The sequence below is a fragment of the Pagrus pagrus genome (genome assembly GCF_965226575.1).
Source record: "Pagrus pagrus genome assembly, chromosome: 16".
Lineage (NCBI taxonomy): Eukaryota > Metazoa > Chordata > Actinopteri > Spariformes > Sparidae > Pagrus > Pagrus pagrus.
In genome coordinates, this window is record NC_140200.1 from 12,186,635 (window position 1) to 12,206,582 (window position 19,948).

The 19,948-nt window shown below is 42.8% G+C and overlaps 1 protein-coding gene across 8 annotated transcripts in view; it reads right to left on the reverse strand.

Moving 5' to 3' along the window:
• Positions 1–19,948, reverse strand: part of utrn (utrophin) — a 193,823-nt gene that overhangs the window by 71,454 nt on the left and 102,421 nt on the right. For all 8 annotated transcript variants that reach the window (XM_084377235.1, XM_084377236.1, XM_084377238.1 and 5 more), the window contains 2 exons: positions 7,329–7,501; positions 4,724–4,880 (listed from right to left, as the gene is read on the reverse strand). In XM_084377235.1, the coding sequence (XP_084233361.1) occupies positions 4,724–4,880; positions 7,329–7,501 (330 nt within the window). The remainder of the gene's footprint in view (positions 1–4,723; positions 4,881–7,328; positions 7,502–19,948) is intronic.

Consider the following 19,948-nt stretch of genomic DNA (forward strand, 5'->3'; position numbering starts at 1 on the left):
AACCATTGACTATGACATCACGAAGCCGCTGCTAACAAATGCGAAGCAAGCAGACAAAAACAATTAAAAGTTATTTAAAGCGAGGAGATTGTGAGTCCTTTCCTTCCTGAGAGATAAGGTGGAGACCAGCACAGCAATTTAATCCATTTCACTCTCCTTTACGACCTGTCCATTCAGGTGCAAATGGTGCTAATCAATCATGCAGGCACAATGATTAAGATTGCTTCTGTAGCGGATTATTAGACTCTCCACGCTTTAGACAGGGTAATTGTATGCTGTTTAAGCATATCGAGCTTAAATGAACTGCCAAGTTAAATACATTAAAATTTAAATAGAACCACACTCTGTCTGTTTATCTTCATATTTATTTAATTCTGAAACATTTAGAGGAGAGCGTGAAAGGGAGCAGACTGGACTGTCCTGAGAATGTAGGCAAAAAGCCAACTGTTGCTGAAAGATAGGAGTTGTTAAAAATGCCCAGAAGCGCCCACTCCCTTGTTCCCACTCCTTGATCTAAAAGCTGTTAATTTAATAGAGCAGACTGATGAGTTTAATCAGCTGGATGCTGACAAAGGTCTTTTATTGGGTAATTGAATGTGCGATTAATAAATACTATTAGGGCCATTTTAGCAGGGAAAAACACAGACACAGATCAATACAGAGGGGAGGGAGCAGAACTCACTCAAGCCAGACAGGACGATGCCCTTCCCTCCCTCCCTTTTTTCTCTTTTGGGCATAATCTATTGTAAAAAAGTGAATATCCTGAAAACAAACAGGTGAAAATGTGTCTTTCTGTGTCTATTCAGCTGCTTTCTTCCACATATAAAGCCTCTTTTCTTCCTCTTTGTTCTCCTTTTCTCTTCATCTAATTTTGCTTCTGTTTACCATTTTGTGTCCATCACTCTCTCTCCTCTGTTCGGACCATTGCTCCCTCATATTTTTCTTTCTTCTGATTCTTTAATAAGAGCAATATCAGTTGCTCTCTGTTGGGCTCAGTGGCTTAGCCCTCCTCTTTTATCTCTTCAAGCCTCACAGAAAAAGAAGGAGGGGAAGAAGACAGTTTTTTTTTCCACTTAGCCCTTCTAAGCCCTCCCTACCTCACATATACCAATTTCCATATATCTATACACATTTCCCCCCCATCACGCCGGCAGAGCAGCTGGTGTCTGTGTGTTAACACTTGTGACTGAAGTGTAGGTGTATGTATGCGTGAGCACAGGGGACTTGTGTGTGCGTGAGTGTGTCGATGTAAGCAAGTAATAGAGCATGACGTGTTCAAAGCCCCAGCTTTTTGTGCTGCTCAGCCCCCTCATCCCTCTCAGGGTCGGCAAGACCTCCAGGCCAATCTATTAAGAATACAGAGGAGAAGGAAGTGAAGGGAAAAAATATAACATAGTCAAAATGAAAAGTGAGCCTTCAATTCCTCGGTTCCTTTTTTTCCCGTTTCAGCGTCATGAAGCTGAAGAAGTGGGGATGGAAAAATGGGAATGGAGAGAAGATAGAGTGAGAAATAATGTGTGACGGCCAAGAGGAAGAAAGACTGTAAAGAAAGACGATGCAAAGGTGAGGGAGGCCATCAGTAGGACAGACGCCACAGAGACGAAAAGGAGATGGAAGAGCTGAAAGAAGGTTAGAGGAAGAGGACTGACGCAGGGGGGATTGTATCCTCCTGTGGTTATTGTGTGGTCTCAGTCCCATTCCTTATCTAATGGGCCTTGTCTGATCTGCTGGGTAGCAGCGTGCCTCCGTTGTCTGTCAGACACAGAGAACATCATCTCAAACCTCAGAGGACACGTTTTGATTAACCTGGACAGGCTTTCATCGTCCCCATGGCTCGATGATGCAGACAGAAGTGAAACTCAGACACTGAGTCCTTAACTTAAGTGGTCTTTACTGGCAAACAGATCGGCAGGATACTTCTAAATATTAGAAAATTATCTTTAAATGAAAACACTTAAATCATACATCTCTTTCCTCAACAGATGATACACACAATGAGGGCCAGATCAGCTCCAGTTAGGCGAAAAAGTTTGCTTCTCCCTGGATAAAGTATATGGATCTGGTCTTCCATTTAAACATTTTAAGCCATGATTTCAAGGGAAACTATTCTTCTATTTAATCTGTGGAATGATTATTCTTCATTAAAATCATTAAAAGACTATACTTAGCAGGCATTACAGCAGCCAAGAAATTGATTGTCTGCCAATACAAAGAGCCCCACTCTGTCTCTACAGCAGATCAGTTATGCCTTTCTCAATATTCTTGCTTTGAAACTAGTGGCCCCACCGAGCCCTTTTCTTTATAGACTAAAGCAAAAGTTCCCCGTTTCTTTTTTAGGATGGAGTTCAGAATTCCTGTAGTTTAGACACTTTTATTAATTATGTAATTGTCTTGGAATTTGTATGCAGGAAGTCAGAGGCGTTGTCTCAAAGAGGAAAGGAAATAGAAAGTCACAGTTTTATACTTTTCCTGCAGCCAAAGACGCGAACATGATTGGCTCTTTGCTGCTAACCCAGAAAGAAAACTAATTTTGGCGCATTGTCTTTTACAGAGGTTACACAAGAGGCCACAGCAGCCGCTCAGATCTTCTCCCTGTGTATGTTTTCCTTAATTAAGACTCCAATTTTGTTTACGGCACCAACACATGATGAGTAGGGCTCCGTGCCTCCTCACTGAAGAGCAAAAGAATATACTGAGGCATGTGGCAGAGTAGAGGAGAGTTGTAGGAGCCACTGAATAAATTATAAAAACATTGTTTTACTTTCACATATTTTTGGATTTTGTTTGTCGTCCCATCTTCCTTCCATGTATTAGTGTTGAGGTGTATTTGATTCCCCTCCCTATAATGGGGGACATATCTCATTCCAGCTTTTTTTGAAAATGATTGTGTCTCTGTTTGCATGATTACTCGATTAGTCTTAATTAGTACCAGAATGTAATAAGAAAATGCAATGTAATACACAATCGCACAATAATAAACTGTAATGACACCTTACAGAGCTTTGAAGTAGATACACACACAGAAATTAATGTGTTTTTGTTAAATGTACATAGGCTCTAGTAAGCATTATATACACATATACACATATGTAAAGGATGAGTGTTTGTGTGTGTGTGTGTGTGTCTCTGAGAGAGATCAACAGACTTTGTGTGTCTGTGATCCTGCACCCACGCATGACAGCACGTGTGTTTACTCTCAAGGCGTTTTGGGGAACAAAATGACAGTATGGTGAACGGGCTGCGGAGAAACGCATTATGATGTCGAAAGCAACATCAACAGTAGCGGCGGCGACTGTTGGACTGGGAGTAAACAGTAGCCACGGGGTGAGTCATCTATCTGAAAGCAATTACACGGCAATGCACTATCACAATAACCAGTAGTTACAATAAATAATACAGTGGGGAACACGGGCGACAAATAGCAGTGATGACAAAGGTGTGAATGGGTCGACAGTATTGATCCCTTGTTGGAATAAATGATACAGTGCAAAGTAAGGGTGATAAATAACAATTATAAGAATAAAATACAAGAAACAGCAGTGCTGGTTGTGAAGTAGTTCGATATTGAGAGAACATCACGCTGTGTGCTTCACTGCTACGATCCGTAGTTTAGCTAAACAAACTGTAGCCTGTGCTTAATGTGCTGAACAGTTACTGACTGTATATAAACACTTGCACTGAGCATATAGTTATTGTCTTTATACAGGTACTTTATATATAGGCTTTTTTCATTGGAGACTGGTTGTGTAGCTAAGGATGTGCCAGGCGTTCGTGGTCATGTTATCAGCATGATGCTAATTTTGATTCTCAGTCATCCGACTGTCTTTGGCTTACAGGCAGTCCACACAGGCTGCTTGTGTGCATGGCGGCTGCGTTGCTGAGCTGCTACGGCTCACTGGTGTGTGTGTCCACACAGACAGTGTTGCTGATGCAATGCAGCTCCTGCCTGCCCTATGTATTACATAGAGTTTGTCTTTGATAATAAACAATAAATATGATGACGTGCTGCTCTTCATCTGTTGTGTATATTCACTGCATGTCTGTGACACATTCTATAGATATAGACATTTAAACTGTAATGAAACGCTGATATGATGTCGATATCATTTTCAGGTCTATTTAAGCCAAGAACCGCCATGGAAAAAACAGGTGAGACTCCGAATCTCTCGATGAGGCGCCACTGCAGCCTAACTTGACATGTGGATGAGACGCACTGGTCACGCCGGCAGTGTGGCTGCTCTAACCTGTTAACATGGATCGCAAAATGAAAAGCAAGACGCAGCTCACGCAGCCAGTGTGTCAAGCCAGTTCGGCTGCATCCAAATCTCCACCCTCTGGACTTGTGGAGTCCTTGTAGATTGAGACCATCGCATCAAGCTATTTTCTGAATATGTGCTACACACACTACAGAAATATTTGAGAAATATCAAACTTACAAGAAAAGTCAGGAAGATGTCAGTCAAGCATGGACCATACAGGCCCGAGGAGTCTTTAAAGGAGGTCTAATGCCTTTAAGGCCTTGATACTTAGTATTATAGTATTATTAGATAGTATTTTAAGTACATAGCTTAAAGCATGATTAAAAAAACAACAGAAACACGTACTTCTTTGTAAAAGATTAAACAAGTCAACTTTTTGAAAACTTGAAGAAAACAATGAGAGACAAGGTATGATAAATCTTGTAAAGCGTGGCGGGAACATTGCCTGCGGCGACAGTACGCACCGTGCAGTGGTTCTGCTGTTGCAGCAGGGTGGGGACATCGCCTCCGATGGGCATCTGCTTGGCCAGCTCCTCATCTTTCAGGCAGATCCACCTCCACAGCTCCTCCAGGAGGCCCAGCAGACGAGACCAGCGCTCAGCACTTGCCTCCAGATGGGCTCTGCCAACATACACCATCCACTTAAACTATTATTTTGCTGCATGCATTTTCAGCTCTCAGTGTTGACACATAAGCAGTGTTGTACTGACAAATCAAAGTATCTTTTCAAGTGACACATACTGTGCCGTACATGGACTGCATAGGTTTGCACTAACATAAATAGAGATTTAGCATTTATTCAATGTTGATTTGTGTATTTAAACAGAAGTTAAGCCACATATATTCTTTTATTTTTAGGAAACGGGTTATATAAAAGGTTTAAAGCTTATTTGAACATAAATGATGAAACTACTAAACTGCTAACAAGCCTTATTACTACAAAATCATGTAAAAACCTGCTCTGACCACTAGTTAGAGGGGTTGCAGCCCTTCTGGAGAAGATGTCATCTGTTAAAAGGGAACACAGTTAATTGCTGTGTGGGTGGTTGCATGAATGTAATATGTGTTGATAGCACTTTTGTTTGGCTCCTCTCCTTCTGAACACTGTGCAGAAAGAGCTCCTATCTCCGCTCCCCGAGTTAGCCATAATTACACATGTACTCCAATTAAGGCATAATGGGCTGTATACAATCAACACACACGGTCCTCCACCTACTCACTCAACTCACACACAAACAGACTGATCTCCCGCTGTCTATTTTCCCCTCGCTTGTCTTCCTGTGGAACAAGTCCAGCCTATTATGTCGGCAGTGCTTGACCTTGACTCACACCCATTTATTTTCCGCTCAAAACAAACTCTCCTCAGTGCAGAATCTTTCCCTGCACCTTTGCTTTTAAGCTCCTCCGATTTCTCCCCAGCCTCTCTAACCTTTCCCCCTGCCCCTGTCGCTTTGTTGTGCTCCTGTGCTGCTTCTCTTCCCTTTTCCTCTTTGAACATCTCCATCTGGCCCTGTCAACTCTGCTTCCACCTTCACTTTCTTCACCCATCACCAATCTTTTTTATTTATGCCAAAGCTGTGGCTGACGCGGCACCGTCTCTGTCCTCAGAAGTTATGTGTCGCTGTGGTGTCTCTTAGGACCTTTTTGGAGGTGTATTTCATCCCTGTGGAACACAGGAGCTCCTGTATCCCTGCAGCTGATAGGAAACAACAACCCACATGGATCCTCCACAACATGCTGTACATCATGTGTGGCTTTACATAAATCTAAGACATGTGAGTCATGTTCCATCATGAATAGGACTATGTTTGCTCCTTTCAACAGTAAAGGACACAAGCATTGAGTCAGGGCAGAGTTCAGAATATTGATTTAGTTAACAGTATGTAGCCTTGAGCTCAGCCTAACTCTTGATCTATTCTTTATGCGCTTTTGCATAGCGGAGAGAAAACATGTCCTCTTCAGAAATAGTAATGAGTGCTTGCAACCTTGAGTGCTTGAGTTTTCTTTGTGTGGTTTGTTTCCATATTTGAAGAGCCTAACTGATGTATTGCTCAGCCGATATCAGCCTATTACAACGTATCTGTTGTCCTATATGCACTGCTATGAAAATATTTGTAAATCTTACAGAACATAAGGCAGAAAAAGATGCTATGTGTAATCTATATTTATTAACTTACCAGGGAAGTTTACTGTTTCAGTGTTATTTTGGACAAAAAAGTTTATTGATAAAGGGTAGCTCCACCAATTTCAGACATTAAAGTGTGTTTACAGGTCTTGGGGAGCACTTCTGCATATAAAGCACTTTGTAGCTCCAGCAGAAGCTGCATGTAATCTGATAAATTGCCTCCCACTCTCTCAGTGGCTAAGTTGCACTGTGTGTAATGTAGGCACCGGGTTTTGAAAAGGAAAAAGAATGCATGGAAGAAAAAAAAGTGATATGTCTGGTTCTGCCATCTTTAAACTGTCCATAATGACTCCAACAGCATTACATGAGTGTAATGTAGACCAGTGGACTGCTTTTTCAAAACTAGGAGCCTACATTGCCCACAATGCATCTTAGCGCCTGGGTGACATCACTGGAAGCAATTAATAAGATTACATGCAGCTTCTTCTGGAGCCACAAAACTTTTTCCACATATGCAGTATTACTCCCCAAAACCTTTAAACACACTTTAATGTCTAAAAATAGGTGGAGTCACCCTTTAAAATGTAAATTTCCTGCCCCATTACATAGGTTTGTGTTTGATAGCCACATTTGAGGGATTATTGCACAAAATATGTATTTATGTATATATATTCTATATACACACAGCTATCAGCGTAAAAAATCCAGCATCAAAACCGGGCTCTACTTATTTGATGTGTGATAATTCTCTTCTGCAATGTGTGATCTACTGGTTGATTGAAATAGTAAGGCAGAGACCTACTTGAACCTCTGCCATGATCGAAACCCTCTGCCAAGATGCAGCAGCAAAAGAGCAGAAAACTGCAATTTGAGCTCCATGACTATAAACAGTGGAGGAAGGACAAATATTTCTGTTTGTAGGTATTGGATAAAGGTTTACTAACCGGATATTGGCTGATTTGGCCTTCAGGTCGCTCCAGCGTTGGTTCATGTCATCCAGTCTGTGTTGGAGGAACACGGCTTCCTCGGAGCTGCCCAGAGCCTTGACCATCTTCGACTTGTTCCCGTCCACACTCTTGTAGATGTCATTGTGGGCGTCGATCTCAGCCTGGATGTCCTAGAAATACAAAGACAGAGAAGAAGAACTGTCATGAGTGACCATTTCTCCTGGAAAAAAATAAAGTTCCTGAGCAAATGCACAGTCAAGCACAGCACTGAGGCGAGGTCATATCAAAATCACCCAAAATTGGACGTCACAGTCTTCTAGGCTGTCAGAGCTGATTATTCATGAAGCGAAAATAACGATGGATTTTGTCACAAGGACTAATCTTGAGGGAGTTCACGGCATACTGCACTCAACATTTCTAGAGGGCAGAAAAGTTATATTTTCATGCAATGTCCTAAAGGTACTTTTGACTGTTCGACTAGAAAGATTTTAACATCTACCCTTTCTCTGACTTCGAAGGCACACCTTACCTAGGAGCAAGTCCCTAAGCAATGTCTGCATCCATAATAATGCTGCATTAGGTTGAAGCAGGGCTACGCCAAAGCAGGCTTTGCTAATTTTACGCTGGGATGCAGTGTAATATACAAATGAACTGCAATGCTTTTCCAAAAATGCTGTGTATATGTGTGTGTGTGTGGCTGCAAGGGGCCACTACATTCAATACAGTGACGAGGCACGATTTTTCCATGTGTATGTGTGCATGAGTGTCCTTAACAAAGCAGCACTATTGCACAACCACATCTCAAAGGGTTTGTGTGTGAGTGTTTATGTGTGCGGGTGGAACCACAAGGGGGGATGACGCAAGCAGAGGATCCTGTCAAATGTTTTATTTTTAGATGTGTAAAACTGCTCCATTTTCTTCTCTCTCTGTCTCAACTGGGACTCCCCTCAGTTCATCCCGTTTGAACTGCAGATAAAGAAACGACTCCAATACCATATGGATGAGGGTAACACTGCCTGGAGCGACGAGACAGATTTGCAAATGGGACAAAATGAGTGTTGATAAGAGAAGCGTAATGAGACCTATAGCCTGCAACAGTGCAGCAATAAAAAAACTTATTTCATCCACTGTGTGTGAAATGACCCATCGTCAGAGCCTGAAGTTGTTGTGTATCTTTCTCATTGTGGCATAACAGATTGGATATTATGCAATCTGCCAAGTTTCATTTTACAATTACTGTAAAACTGCCTTATCTAGGAAAATGCAATAATTGTTGCCGGATGGTTTCATTGTAGTCTCTGCATTATTCAAATAAATTAACGGTTAGCAAAAGACTTTTGTCAGCTTTCACAAATCTGTATGTTAAGCGGCAGCATTCCAAATTAAAAATGTTCATATATTAGATACAGTGTGACTGTGAATGTGCCTGGAAAAAGTCAGCAGCCAAATCACGCACATGTCACAAATAGCTACAACCTTAAGCAGACAACTCACATAATATTATTGTTATCACACACATACACACACCAACACACACAGCAGGAAGGGATTAAAGATGTGAGACAACAAATGGGAGGCACAGTGGATGCCAGTGTGTGTGCCCAATCCTACTCTGAATATATAGGTTGGAAAAATATTTATTAAGTTCTTTTGTCTATTTACTTTTTTTGTTTGTTTTTTTCCACACTTTGGCTGAACGTCTGTTTCCCATGCCAATAAAGGCCCTTTGAATTGTATTGATTTGAATTGTGTGTTGGGTGCACATGACAACATGTAGTACAATAAGTGGAACCTGTGACGACAGCTCTGCCACTCTGGATACTGTGCAGGCAAAACCCAGTGCAGCTACAGTAGAACCAGACTACACACAAAACAACTATCAATTACTACAGGCGTCCGTGGCACAGTGCTGTAATTTACTGAATGCCAATAGACATTTCACAAAGGCTGAAGCAAATCCCTTCACTGTGATCTGAAAGGATAATCACCCGCTGGCTTTTTGACACAAATCAAATGCCTCTTAAAGGTCATAGGAGAGGGAAAGTGAGTGAGACAGTGACACAGAGAGAGAGAGAGAGACAGAAAAATAAAAACATAACGACAGACAAAGAGTGAAAGACAGCCAGTCAATCTGTCACTTAGCCAGCTGGCCATGTTTCAAGTCATTACCCAAGTGCTTCCCTTTTCCTTTTCTTTATCACTTCCACTTCCACTGAAGGTAACACTGACGGCACACATACGCAGCACAGAAGGCACCCACTGTGTGGGCATACAGAGGCACATGTAATCATTTATAAATCTGCCTTTAAAATTAATTTCATCCACTGAAATACTACTTTGAGCCAGTGGTTTATTCATGACAATGTTTATCCTGAGGTGCTTAGTGATGGATCACTTTCTTTCTCTCTGTCTTTAACTCTCACATACACGCACGCTACAAAAAGAACATTTGAGTGCCACAGGTCGTCATGTCAGCGACAAATTGCCTCCGTTTGCCACTAATTTATGTTTTATTTATGGTTTACTGAAAAAAATAAGTCAATATGAGTTTTCTTGTCTTGCAAAGAATCTCAAACTTAGCTCTTTCATTTCCATACACCTTAATGCGCACATTCACATTCACAAACACAAAAACAAGTTACCATTAGCTTCAGGCTAATTGTGAAGATACGGAAGACACTGATAATGCATTTATGGAAGGCAAGTGACGCACATTTGTGAGCACAACTATAATATGCATAAAACATGCATACATACATTCATACATAACACAAACGGAGAGCTACTGACTCAACTGAACCACTGCTTCTCTGACCTGCTACCACACACACACACACTTTATGTGGGTGGAAATGCAGCAGAAAGGTTAATGGGCTCTGCGTTTCATGCACACTCTAATGAGTGATACAGATGTCTTGGTGGTTGTCTGGTTGGAGCATAGATAGGATGCGACAGAGTATCCCATGGAAACTGAAGTTACAACTGCTACTAAATGCTTTATGGAGGATAAAAGCATTAAACACACAGTTAAACTGCAGCTAGAGCAAAACACCCACAAACATGCTGTCCTTTTGATGATAATTTTGCTTAGAATAAGTATTTCAAACAACAATGACCCTTACTTGGCTTAGCCATGTTTGTCTTTAGCCCTTGACACAATTACTGTAAAGGTTTGCTTTGACAAATTAAGCCTAATTCAAGGCTCTCAGTCTCATTCTATACTAATTCTCTCTCTGCTTGGTAGGGCTCTCTAATAACTAGCAAAGCAGGCCAGAACCGATTATTCCATTTTAATGAGTCCTATAATGAGTACTCAGACCTCATAAAGCGGCCCAAATTAGGTCCACAACTACAAACACAGGGGAAGATGGAGAATGAATGGCGACTGTGTTTGGACTCATGCTGTTGAAAAGACGGCATTCAAAAGCCACTGCCAGAACAAGACCAAGTCGCAAACAACAATGTATCCTATAATCAGTACCTGTTCAAGCTTTCTGAGCAGCTCCTGCAAGCTGAAATTCAAGCCAATCATACTGGAGTGTGCGAATGGACTCCTCCCACTCCCTGCAGTGCCTACATCTTCTCTTTTATACAGGTGGATGATCAGCAAGGTGTCAGGACAGGTAGGTAAGTCCACCCGTGGTTAACGTCAAGGTCAGGGCTCTGATAAATAGTAAATCCAAAGTAGGAACAATCTTGAATCCAACCACAGAGAAGCCCGGCTCTTGTATAAAATTCAAACACAAGAGGGTCAAATCCAGGTCGGCGTCCCAAAACAGGCAATTTACACACTTCACACACCCAGTGGCAGCACTTATGCATGCATGCCGGTGTGTGTATTCGCCCAATCCCACCACATGTTCGTAGCATCCTCTTGGGAAAGGCAGCCGAGCCAAACGGGAGGATGACAGCTACCCTGCAGTCATGCTTCAGAGCTGGGACCGGGATTAAGAGAACGATTGGTGCCACTGGAGGTTTGACAAAGTAGAGGCTGGAGGCTGACAACGGAGTTCCTCCAGCCACGAGTTGGGCACTGAAACTGGGAGGGAAATCCAACAAATACTGGGTGGAGGTCTGCAAAGTGGAGATAACGGTTTGTGTCTTTTCGGGACGGGCAGGCTGATGTAAACATCAGAGTGGCCGAGGACAGGTGTGGCTTTCTCCTTCAACTTTGCTATGCTTCCCTTCCTCCACTTCCCCTCTGGGCATGAAGGGAGCCGTTTACACGACGTCCGGCAGTCCGACCCAGGGCAGGGCCGGGGCATTTGTTCTCAATTACTCTGATAAAAAGCACTCTATCCCGGCCAGTCACACTAACCCACACAAGTCATGAGGGCAGACGGCGGCACAAAGAGGCACATGGTTTGCCCTCTCGCTCCCCTGAGTGAAGGTAGCAGGCTCAAAGAGACAGTCACCTCAGTGTCTGCCTTACAAACCGCCCCTCAGGTCTCTAGCGCCGCTCTGGTCTCGCTCTATCACACCCTGCTAATCACTGCCATGACCGGGCCACTTAGTCAAAGAATGCCTTCTTCTTTTTCTGGAACCACGTGTTCGCGGGGAGCTGCCTCAAGACTCTCGGTCCTGGGTAGGGAGACTGACTCCCGGCCTCTTTTGGTCCAAGCTTTGCCGATTATCTTGTCGCCTCTTGAGAAGACGGAGAGGTCGATCTGTTTGCCATCCTCTTCTTTATCCCCCCGCCCCTTGGGAAGAGGAAACTTCTTAAAAAGTTCCTTCTTTGGCTTTTTGTTCCCTCGGGTGTTGCAAAAACTCCCAGGCTGGTCTCCACATCCCTCTCTCTCTTCTTCCTCCGTTGCTCTCTTCCTCTCTGGCCACTAGTCCCACTCTTTCACACAGCTGTTTATTATTTTGATCAGTATCCTCCCTTTCCCCTCCTCTCTCTACCTCTCTCTCTCCCTCCCTCTCCCCCTTAAACTAACTTGACACACTACACACCCACTTCCTGAGGCCTGTATGGGCAGAGAGTATGGTAGAGAGAGGAGAGATTCAGAAATTCTGTAGTAAAAGAAGTATTCAAACGTAAGAAAAAAGGCTGAATTGGTGACAGTAAGAAAATGGGCCCAGTGCAAGGGCAAGATGACAGAATCAGAGGAATAAAAAAGATGTCTGGGAGAGTTAATAGAAAGAAAGTGAGGGCAGGGGGCCAAGTGAACAGAGCTGTACTTGTGAAACTTTTTACCTGTCCAGGTCAGGAGTATTGAAAACACGGCTGTTTTGATAAAAAAGAGAAGAAAAAGGAAGTGTGGGATGGTGAGGTGGCTGGGTGTAAGGACAGGGCAGATCTAATCATCTGCACGGAGAACATTATTCATGCATTTTAATCAATGCAACACCTTCCCTTGATAGCTCTTATTTAAACTACTGAAGCCCGTAACAGTTCATTTGAATACCATCGGCCTTTAGAGGAATATATTATGCAGTTGCTACTATAGAACAAAGGTGAAGTCCTTTGAATGGGTTTATAAATAGAGGTTAGAACATGTTTTGAGAGGCTGCAGTCCATAGGGGCTGTGTTAAACAGGTGCAAGTATGAAATTAAAATGCATGCCATATAATAAACCTATACGTGGAAGTGTTTGTTCGATTCGGAGGGTGTGTTGGCATTTTGAACAGCAGGGTAGACATGTGGCGTGCATCAAAGACACGCAGACAGATGGCTGTCAGGTGAGAAAAAAATAAAAAATACAATTCAACATTGCATATTCATAAGTGAAAGACTTTGAAGTGTGCTTAGGTAATTAAAAATATTTGCATACTCGAGGGCCTTAAACAGCATTTTTGATGTATGCCGACAGATATATACTATTTGAGGGCTTTGCAGTAAGCCATGCGAAATTAACTTGGGGAAAATTGGCACATTTGACAAGCAGAACTAATTCAACAATGAGTGGAAGCTGAGATTAGAAGAGAAAACAAGATGAAATGTGTTCAACAAGTTTGGATCACCAAGGGTTTTGACATTTTGACTTTGTGCAAGCAACTCCAAGACAGTGATTCACAAAAACAGACACATGTATGGAGCTTTAGCCAGGAGATGTGGGGGTTAATGTTAGGCTACATTACTAAGCTAAGAGGATTAGGACCTTTACAGGGGTAAGAATGTAACGTTTCCAATCCCCCAGGCAAAAAGAGGAGGAGACAGGAGTAAAGTTGACTTATTTAGAAAAGAGTGGCAGTAAAGATGCATACTGAGGAGTAACACTTTCATCAAGAGAACAGGGACAAAAATGGGGGGAAATAAATTATACAAAAGTCATCAGAGCAGAGAAGAAAGTAACCATTAATTACCGGTGAGGATGGAGGCTGAGAAAATGAAGGAGAGGAAAGAAAAAGGTCGAGGCATCTAATTGGACACCAAATTATATAAACAGTGTAAAATCAAGGATAACACGGAGTGAAGGGAAACATCAGGGCGTAACATTATGTACAGGTCAACGGAGTCAGAAACCTGCTCTCTCTGTCCTCTCCATCATGGCCTTGGTTGACTGTCCTGACTGCAGAGGCAAATTGTTTGTGACAGTACTGTTGGGACTGACTCAGCCTTCCTGGCCTTCAAATTGGACAAAGAGGTGTTATTTTACCCAAACCTTTACAGCTACACAAATCAATATTCTTACATTAACAAAAGATCAGATGACTATGTGTAATGTGAAAGGCATCTCATGGTGACGAAGCCACAGAAAACTTCAGCATCTTTTAGATCACTGGTTTGGTTTTATGGGCCTAAACTTTCCTGTTTTCACTCTCTCTGCGCTCATCAACCTCCTTTCCAGTCAAAGCAGGCAGCCGCTTTCAATGAAAAAGCTCTTGATAAACACAATGTACGCTACCTGCCTGGCACCAAACAGGTGGAGCGTTTGGGAGCTAAAGAGCCAGACGATTCCCTCAGGAGATGGTGGAAACAAAAACAGAACTAAAAGGAGACAGATTGACAAGAGTCGTGACTACAAATGAATGATAATGTTGGTCTGTGTTTGCTGGCTGTGTAAATAGGCAACTGTTTACTTAGACAGTCAGCACAAAAACTTTTTAAGGTGATGTTAAGGTTGTGTGGCTGGAAATGATTAAATGCATTTTAAACATTAAGTGTGTCGGCAGGATGGAATTTAATGACATAATTATGTTTTCTTTAGTGTATAATCACTTGAAAATAAGAATTGATTGTGTTTTCGTTATCTTACAATAAGTCGTTTATGTCTACAGAGGGAGCAGGTCCTCGTCCATAGAGTCCACCATGTCTCCACAGGTTCCCAGAACAGACAAGGTAGGTGAGGGTGAGGCAGGGGGGTGTTCAGTTGATTGCAATCTGCAACCACACGCCTTGATCCCACCAAATCCTACTACACGCTGGACTTCTAAGTATAGACATCACCTATCCCCTTTTGATCAAAGCTAGCCTGGTGCTGGTGTTGGTTTGGAGTTGGTTCAAGCAGTGAAACTTTTAAGAATCATTTTGCTTTTCCACAGGCAAGACAGCCACCGTGGAGTTACATCATTCAGTCACTGTATACAGCTCCAATTTCGACTCTTTACAAGTGTTGCACCTGGCCTTGCATGCCTACATTGGCATCCAAACATGACTGATCCTCGGGCCACTGTTACCTTGATTTGGCATCCATAGTGAAAAGCCAGAACACATACAGTAGCTCTGGTTGTTAGCGGTTCTTTATCCTAGAACAGCAAAGTGTTTGTGTCTCTGTGGAACCAGTTTCCCTGGCGGAGAGCAAGTTGTTTGGCTATGGAAAACCCAAGAACTGGTCCACCTGAACCACCTTGGTCGAAATTGGTAACAGTGTGCCAAGAATGAAAGAATGAATTCAAACAATTTATTCATAACCCTTTAAAAGCTATTAAATTGTATGAGTCATTTTTCTACTTTTCACTACTCAACGAGGCCAATTGTGTGTGACAAAGAGCATTTTATTCTTTGACAGAAGTCAATACAGAAGAGACACCACTCAAGGGGAACAATTTGGACAAAAGAAAGAGCCAAGAGACGAGCAGGAATACCAATACATTTGATCACATCCTCAAACATATGCAGCTAAAATTGTCTCATTACAAACCTTTGAAAAAAATAAACAGAGGGAAGACGGCAAAAAGGGAGAATGTGGAAGAGTCAAAGAGCAACAGCTAAAAGAGGGGAGGCAGAAGCAGAACAGTTTTGCTGTCTTAGATGTCAAGAGGGAGCAGAGGCCATGCCGTCTTAATAAAGTTGAGCACCCATATCGCCGGATCACAAACAGAGCAAATGAACAGCAGAGTGAGCTAACACAAACAAGGCCACATAAACACAGACTCACAAATACACCCAGAGCCAAATTTCACAAGCAGACTGGTCTACCATGGTTCAGGTCAGTAGCTATTCCCCAGTAGGATCATTTAAGATCCATCCAATCCCATCTAATCCAGACTTTCTGCCTCTACAGTGTACAGTGTCAGTCAGAAATCGATGTAGCTGCTGCATTCCACTCTAATTCTCAGCCCCACAAATAGACGACATCCAATGAAGCCTCTTCCTGTGCCCCAGGTTATCACTGAAACTCCTCTTCCTGTTAGGAGGGCAGCACCCTTCTGGGGAGATTAGGGCCATGATTTTGTGTGTGCATGTGTGTGTGTGTGTGTGCATGTGTTTGCGTGCGAGCGTGTGTGCGTGGGTGTGTGTGTGTGTGTGTGTGTGTGTCTGTATGTGTGTAAAACTGGCAGCTGTATGCAGAGACTCCTGTATGTTACGGGGCTCTGGTGGTCTGTGTTCAAATGTATAGCATCGTGCATTTAATCAAATGTGCAGTTGTGCTGTGGTAGTAGCTCTTCAGGATTGAAGGTCGTTGAGTGGAGCTTTACTCAGATGCTCAACAGGGTAAGCGTTTATTTTCATTGAGAATCTGATCACAGAGCAAAGACGTCACGTCCTGCGTATGGTTTTTGTCAACACAAGGTTAGAGCAGCTCTCAGTTTGATTGTTAAGTAAAAGCATGAATGGAGAGATATATTTTGGTCGATGAAAAGAAGGGGTGCAATGGCATGTATGTGTCATCTGCACTTGTTTCACATCCCGTGTCTTATAAATCATCAATCATTATCATGTACACATAAGTTATAAATACAGTATATATACCAGCTGGAAGGACAGAAGTATTTCACAAAGATAGCAATTCATTCTCTTCACGTTGCAGTCTCAAAGCTCAGTGCTCACACTGCCTGGTTAATGTACTTACATCTGACAAAGCCTGTCCACATGACTCCAGTGAAGGCCTTACTAACCTTGTTTCTCTCTGAATCTGAACTTCTATATGTCCACACTGCTCCAGATCAAAATCAAATGCCTCCGTAAGAAGCAAAACAAGACAGAGGAAAGTGTCATGGAAGCAAGCAGAACATGAAGAGCAACATCAAAGCAGTAAAGCACATCCCTGAATCTGTGACCTGCTAATGTGCACATTAGAAAGCCACTGTTCGTCACTCAATTGACCGCTGACCTCTGCTGATGTGACAGGGCTGCAATTGCAGAAGACGACTGGAGTCAAAAGGTCACACAAATCACCAATAACTTATTCCAGGGATCCAATAATGGACCACCGGTCACATCCTTGTCATCATAAGCAAGAAAAAGGGCATCCTGGAATTCATATGTAAACTTCTAAACGGGGAAATTGAAATTGATTAGGAGCGCTGTGTGCTGTTGCCCAATAATCAGCTATTGATTCTGCTGGGCCTTTTGTGTTTTTGTGCATCTACAACACACTTGGGAGATGACCTTTAGATCGAGGTAAAATGCAGAGGCTCTCAGAAGCTAATCCTTGTGCTTGAGATAAACACAGTGGCTTTGCGGTTGTGTGTGAGCAGGTCAGTGACAACAAATACATTGGGTCTTCCTTGGCTGCTTAACAATAAAAGCCACTCTGTGTTTTGCCAGTTGAATGGTTTCAGTGTCAACTAGCAGCAAAAGGAAAATGTAAATTTTAATTTGGAATTGGAAAGTAATTTGGAAGAAACATGATGTTACTTTGTACTTTAAAAAACAGCTTCAAAATGATTTCAGTGGCACAGTGTTTTGTAATAGGGAGAGGATTTGTATTTATGACAGTGGTGTTACACTCAGAAACTGTGGGAGGCGCCAAATCGCACAAAATACCAATTTCTACATAATGATGCTTTAATGTGGTTAGTAAGTTTGGAGAATAGTGAAAAGTAAACAGCGTGGCGGATATCACTAAAGACAAATTACAGTCAGGCTGGATTACATAAGTAAATCCTTTCCTATGAACACATCACACAAAGTTAAGCAATGTAAGTCCCACATAGGAACGGCATACAGCGCCACTAATATACAGGGAATACCTAAAAACGGCTGGATTTAAACTTTGACAGTTCAACAGTGAAACTGAAGACACCAGTATGACTGGAAATAATTAGTTCCTGGATAGCAGACCTTTTTAAGCAAAAAGATTTCCAGTCATTGAATTTTAGGAAAAATCAACATGTTGAATCAACTGAATATTGAAGCCAAAGATCCGGTGAAGGCCCTCTGAATCTCTATCACCCTGCTCTTCACTGGCATTCAAAGACTCCTGCCCCTCCATTCTTCCTTTCATCCCTGCTTTCCTGCAGCGGGGCATCTCTTCCACTTTCTCTCCACTCCTCCACAACTATTTGAAGTGCTCTGCCTCCTGGGAACTAAAGATCTTGACCGCGGTGGGTGGTCTGTCAGCACGTCGCAGCGGTAGACTACAGTGGGGGAAAAAAGGCACTGTGACGCGATTGATTCTGAAGCTGCCGTTGCCTCCACCGCGGGCCAAGATGGGAGTACAATTAGCGCATGAGCCCGCCACCTGCTGTGTTTGGTGGGGAGGAACGGGGCATCAAAGGTTAGGTGACTGCACCAATTAGATTGTTGCGCTAACGAAGTGATATTTCCCGCTGTAGAGGACCACTGTGTGGACAAAAACTCAAGAGGATGGTCCTGTGGAGTTGTGAAGCTGATGTCAAAATAATGGGCCATCACACATCATAACTAAGACCTCCCAGTTGGAGAGGGAGGATAAGTGATGGTAGAAAAGCTAATTCTATAACAATATGCTGCGAAGCACACTCTCTCAACACAGAGATTAAGAAAGTCATACCCAAACACACAGACAGCCTCGAAGTAAATGAGAAAATGACTGGTATTGTCATCAAACTACAAAACTAGCAGACGCCAATGGTATGCGGGCTGGCCTGGAGAGAAAACAGATGGATGAATCATAGGTAGCGTGAGAAAGGGTGTTTTCAAATCCTCCTCTGCCACCCACCTCCACCAAAAAAACATTCCACATAAGTTCCTGATAACAGCCCAAAAATCCACCTGGTAAATGTATACTTTCCAGTGAAGTCACATTTTCATCTATGCCCCCCTACCCACACATCTTCTTGAATATAATCCTTATATCAACTCGAAATGGTTGGAAAAGACTCCTCACTGATACATTTGCCTTATAAATATTAATTCTGCCCCGCATTTCACCCTCAACATCAAACATTATTCTTGCCTTCCAGCAGCAAACTGAGGAAAAACAAAAACACCACTCAGAGACACAAAAGGATGACCCTAAAGTTTTCGGACACTGAGCTTGTAAAAACTGACCTGCTGGTCACATATTGTTTACGATAGCCTTTTATTGAAGTTTGTGGCATGCTGCTCAGCCCTGGTGTGACATTTACTTTCCCTCCGTCTCTGAGACAATTTACTGAGAGTTCACATCGTTCGATGGAGGAGAAGAGTTTCACAGCCAGAGCGGCCCTGGTGGTTGGGGCTCAGCTTTGAGCGTGCAGAGATGAAATAATCTGACAGTTTCCGTGCACCCTCAAGTAACTGCTGTATCGACCTCACAGCTCAGCTGGGATTTCGAGATGACGTCTGGATGAGAATTAGAGCTTCATCACAGTTAAAAATCTATATATAACACTGTTCCCGCTGATTGAACTCTGGATCGATGTCCACAACCCGCAATCCACTCTGCTGTGTCAGTCTCAGTTTAATGAAACATACGACGTCACTGTAATCAACCACTTAAACAGCACATACAGTACAAGCAGCACTGATCTGATGATGAGTGCATATTTCCATAGACTGACATCACACAGCGCAGGGGTGTGTGCGACTGCCTTTACGCTATAAACAGAGTTCCTGTCCGGCCCCATGGGGAAGAACCATTGGGTGGGACTCACAACAGTGCAGTGGTTCAGGGGAAAGATAAGACCCTGGAGTTTCCGAACACAGACAACTACGCTGTGACAGAACACGGCTGTGACATTTCTGGGGACCAAAAGCATCACCACACATTCAGCAATGTTTGCCACGAGTGTATAATGATCAGCTGGCGCCGAATTATCCACAGAGGTCTTCTGCTCGTCTAAACGGACCAGATAATTAAAACCGGGGAAAAAAATGAGAATTTGTGGCGCTTGTCAGCAGACACGGGATGTCAGGTGAAGCTACGAGCCAAGCAAGGCGATACGGTACCACGTCAAACCCATGCTTGTTTCTTACATACAAATACGATGCAGTTACTTTGTACAGAAGCTTAATATTTCCCGGCAATCCGTAATTTTCAAGAATG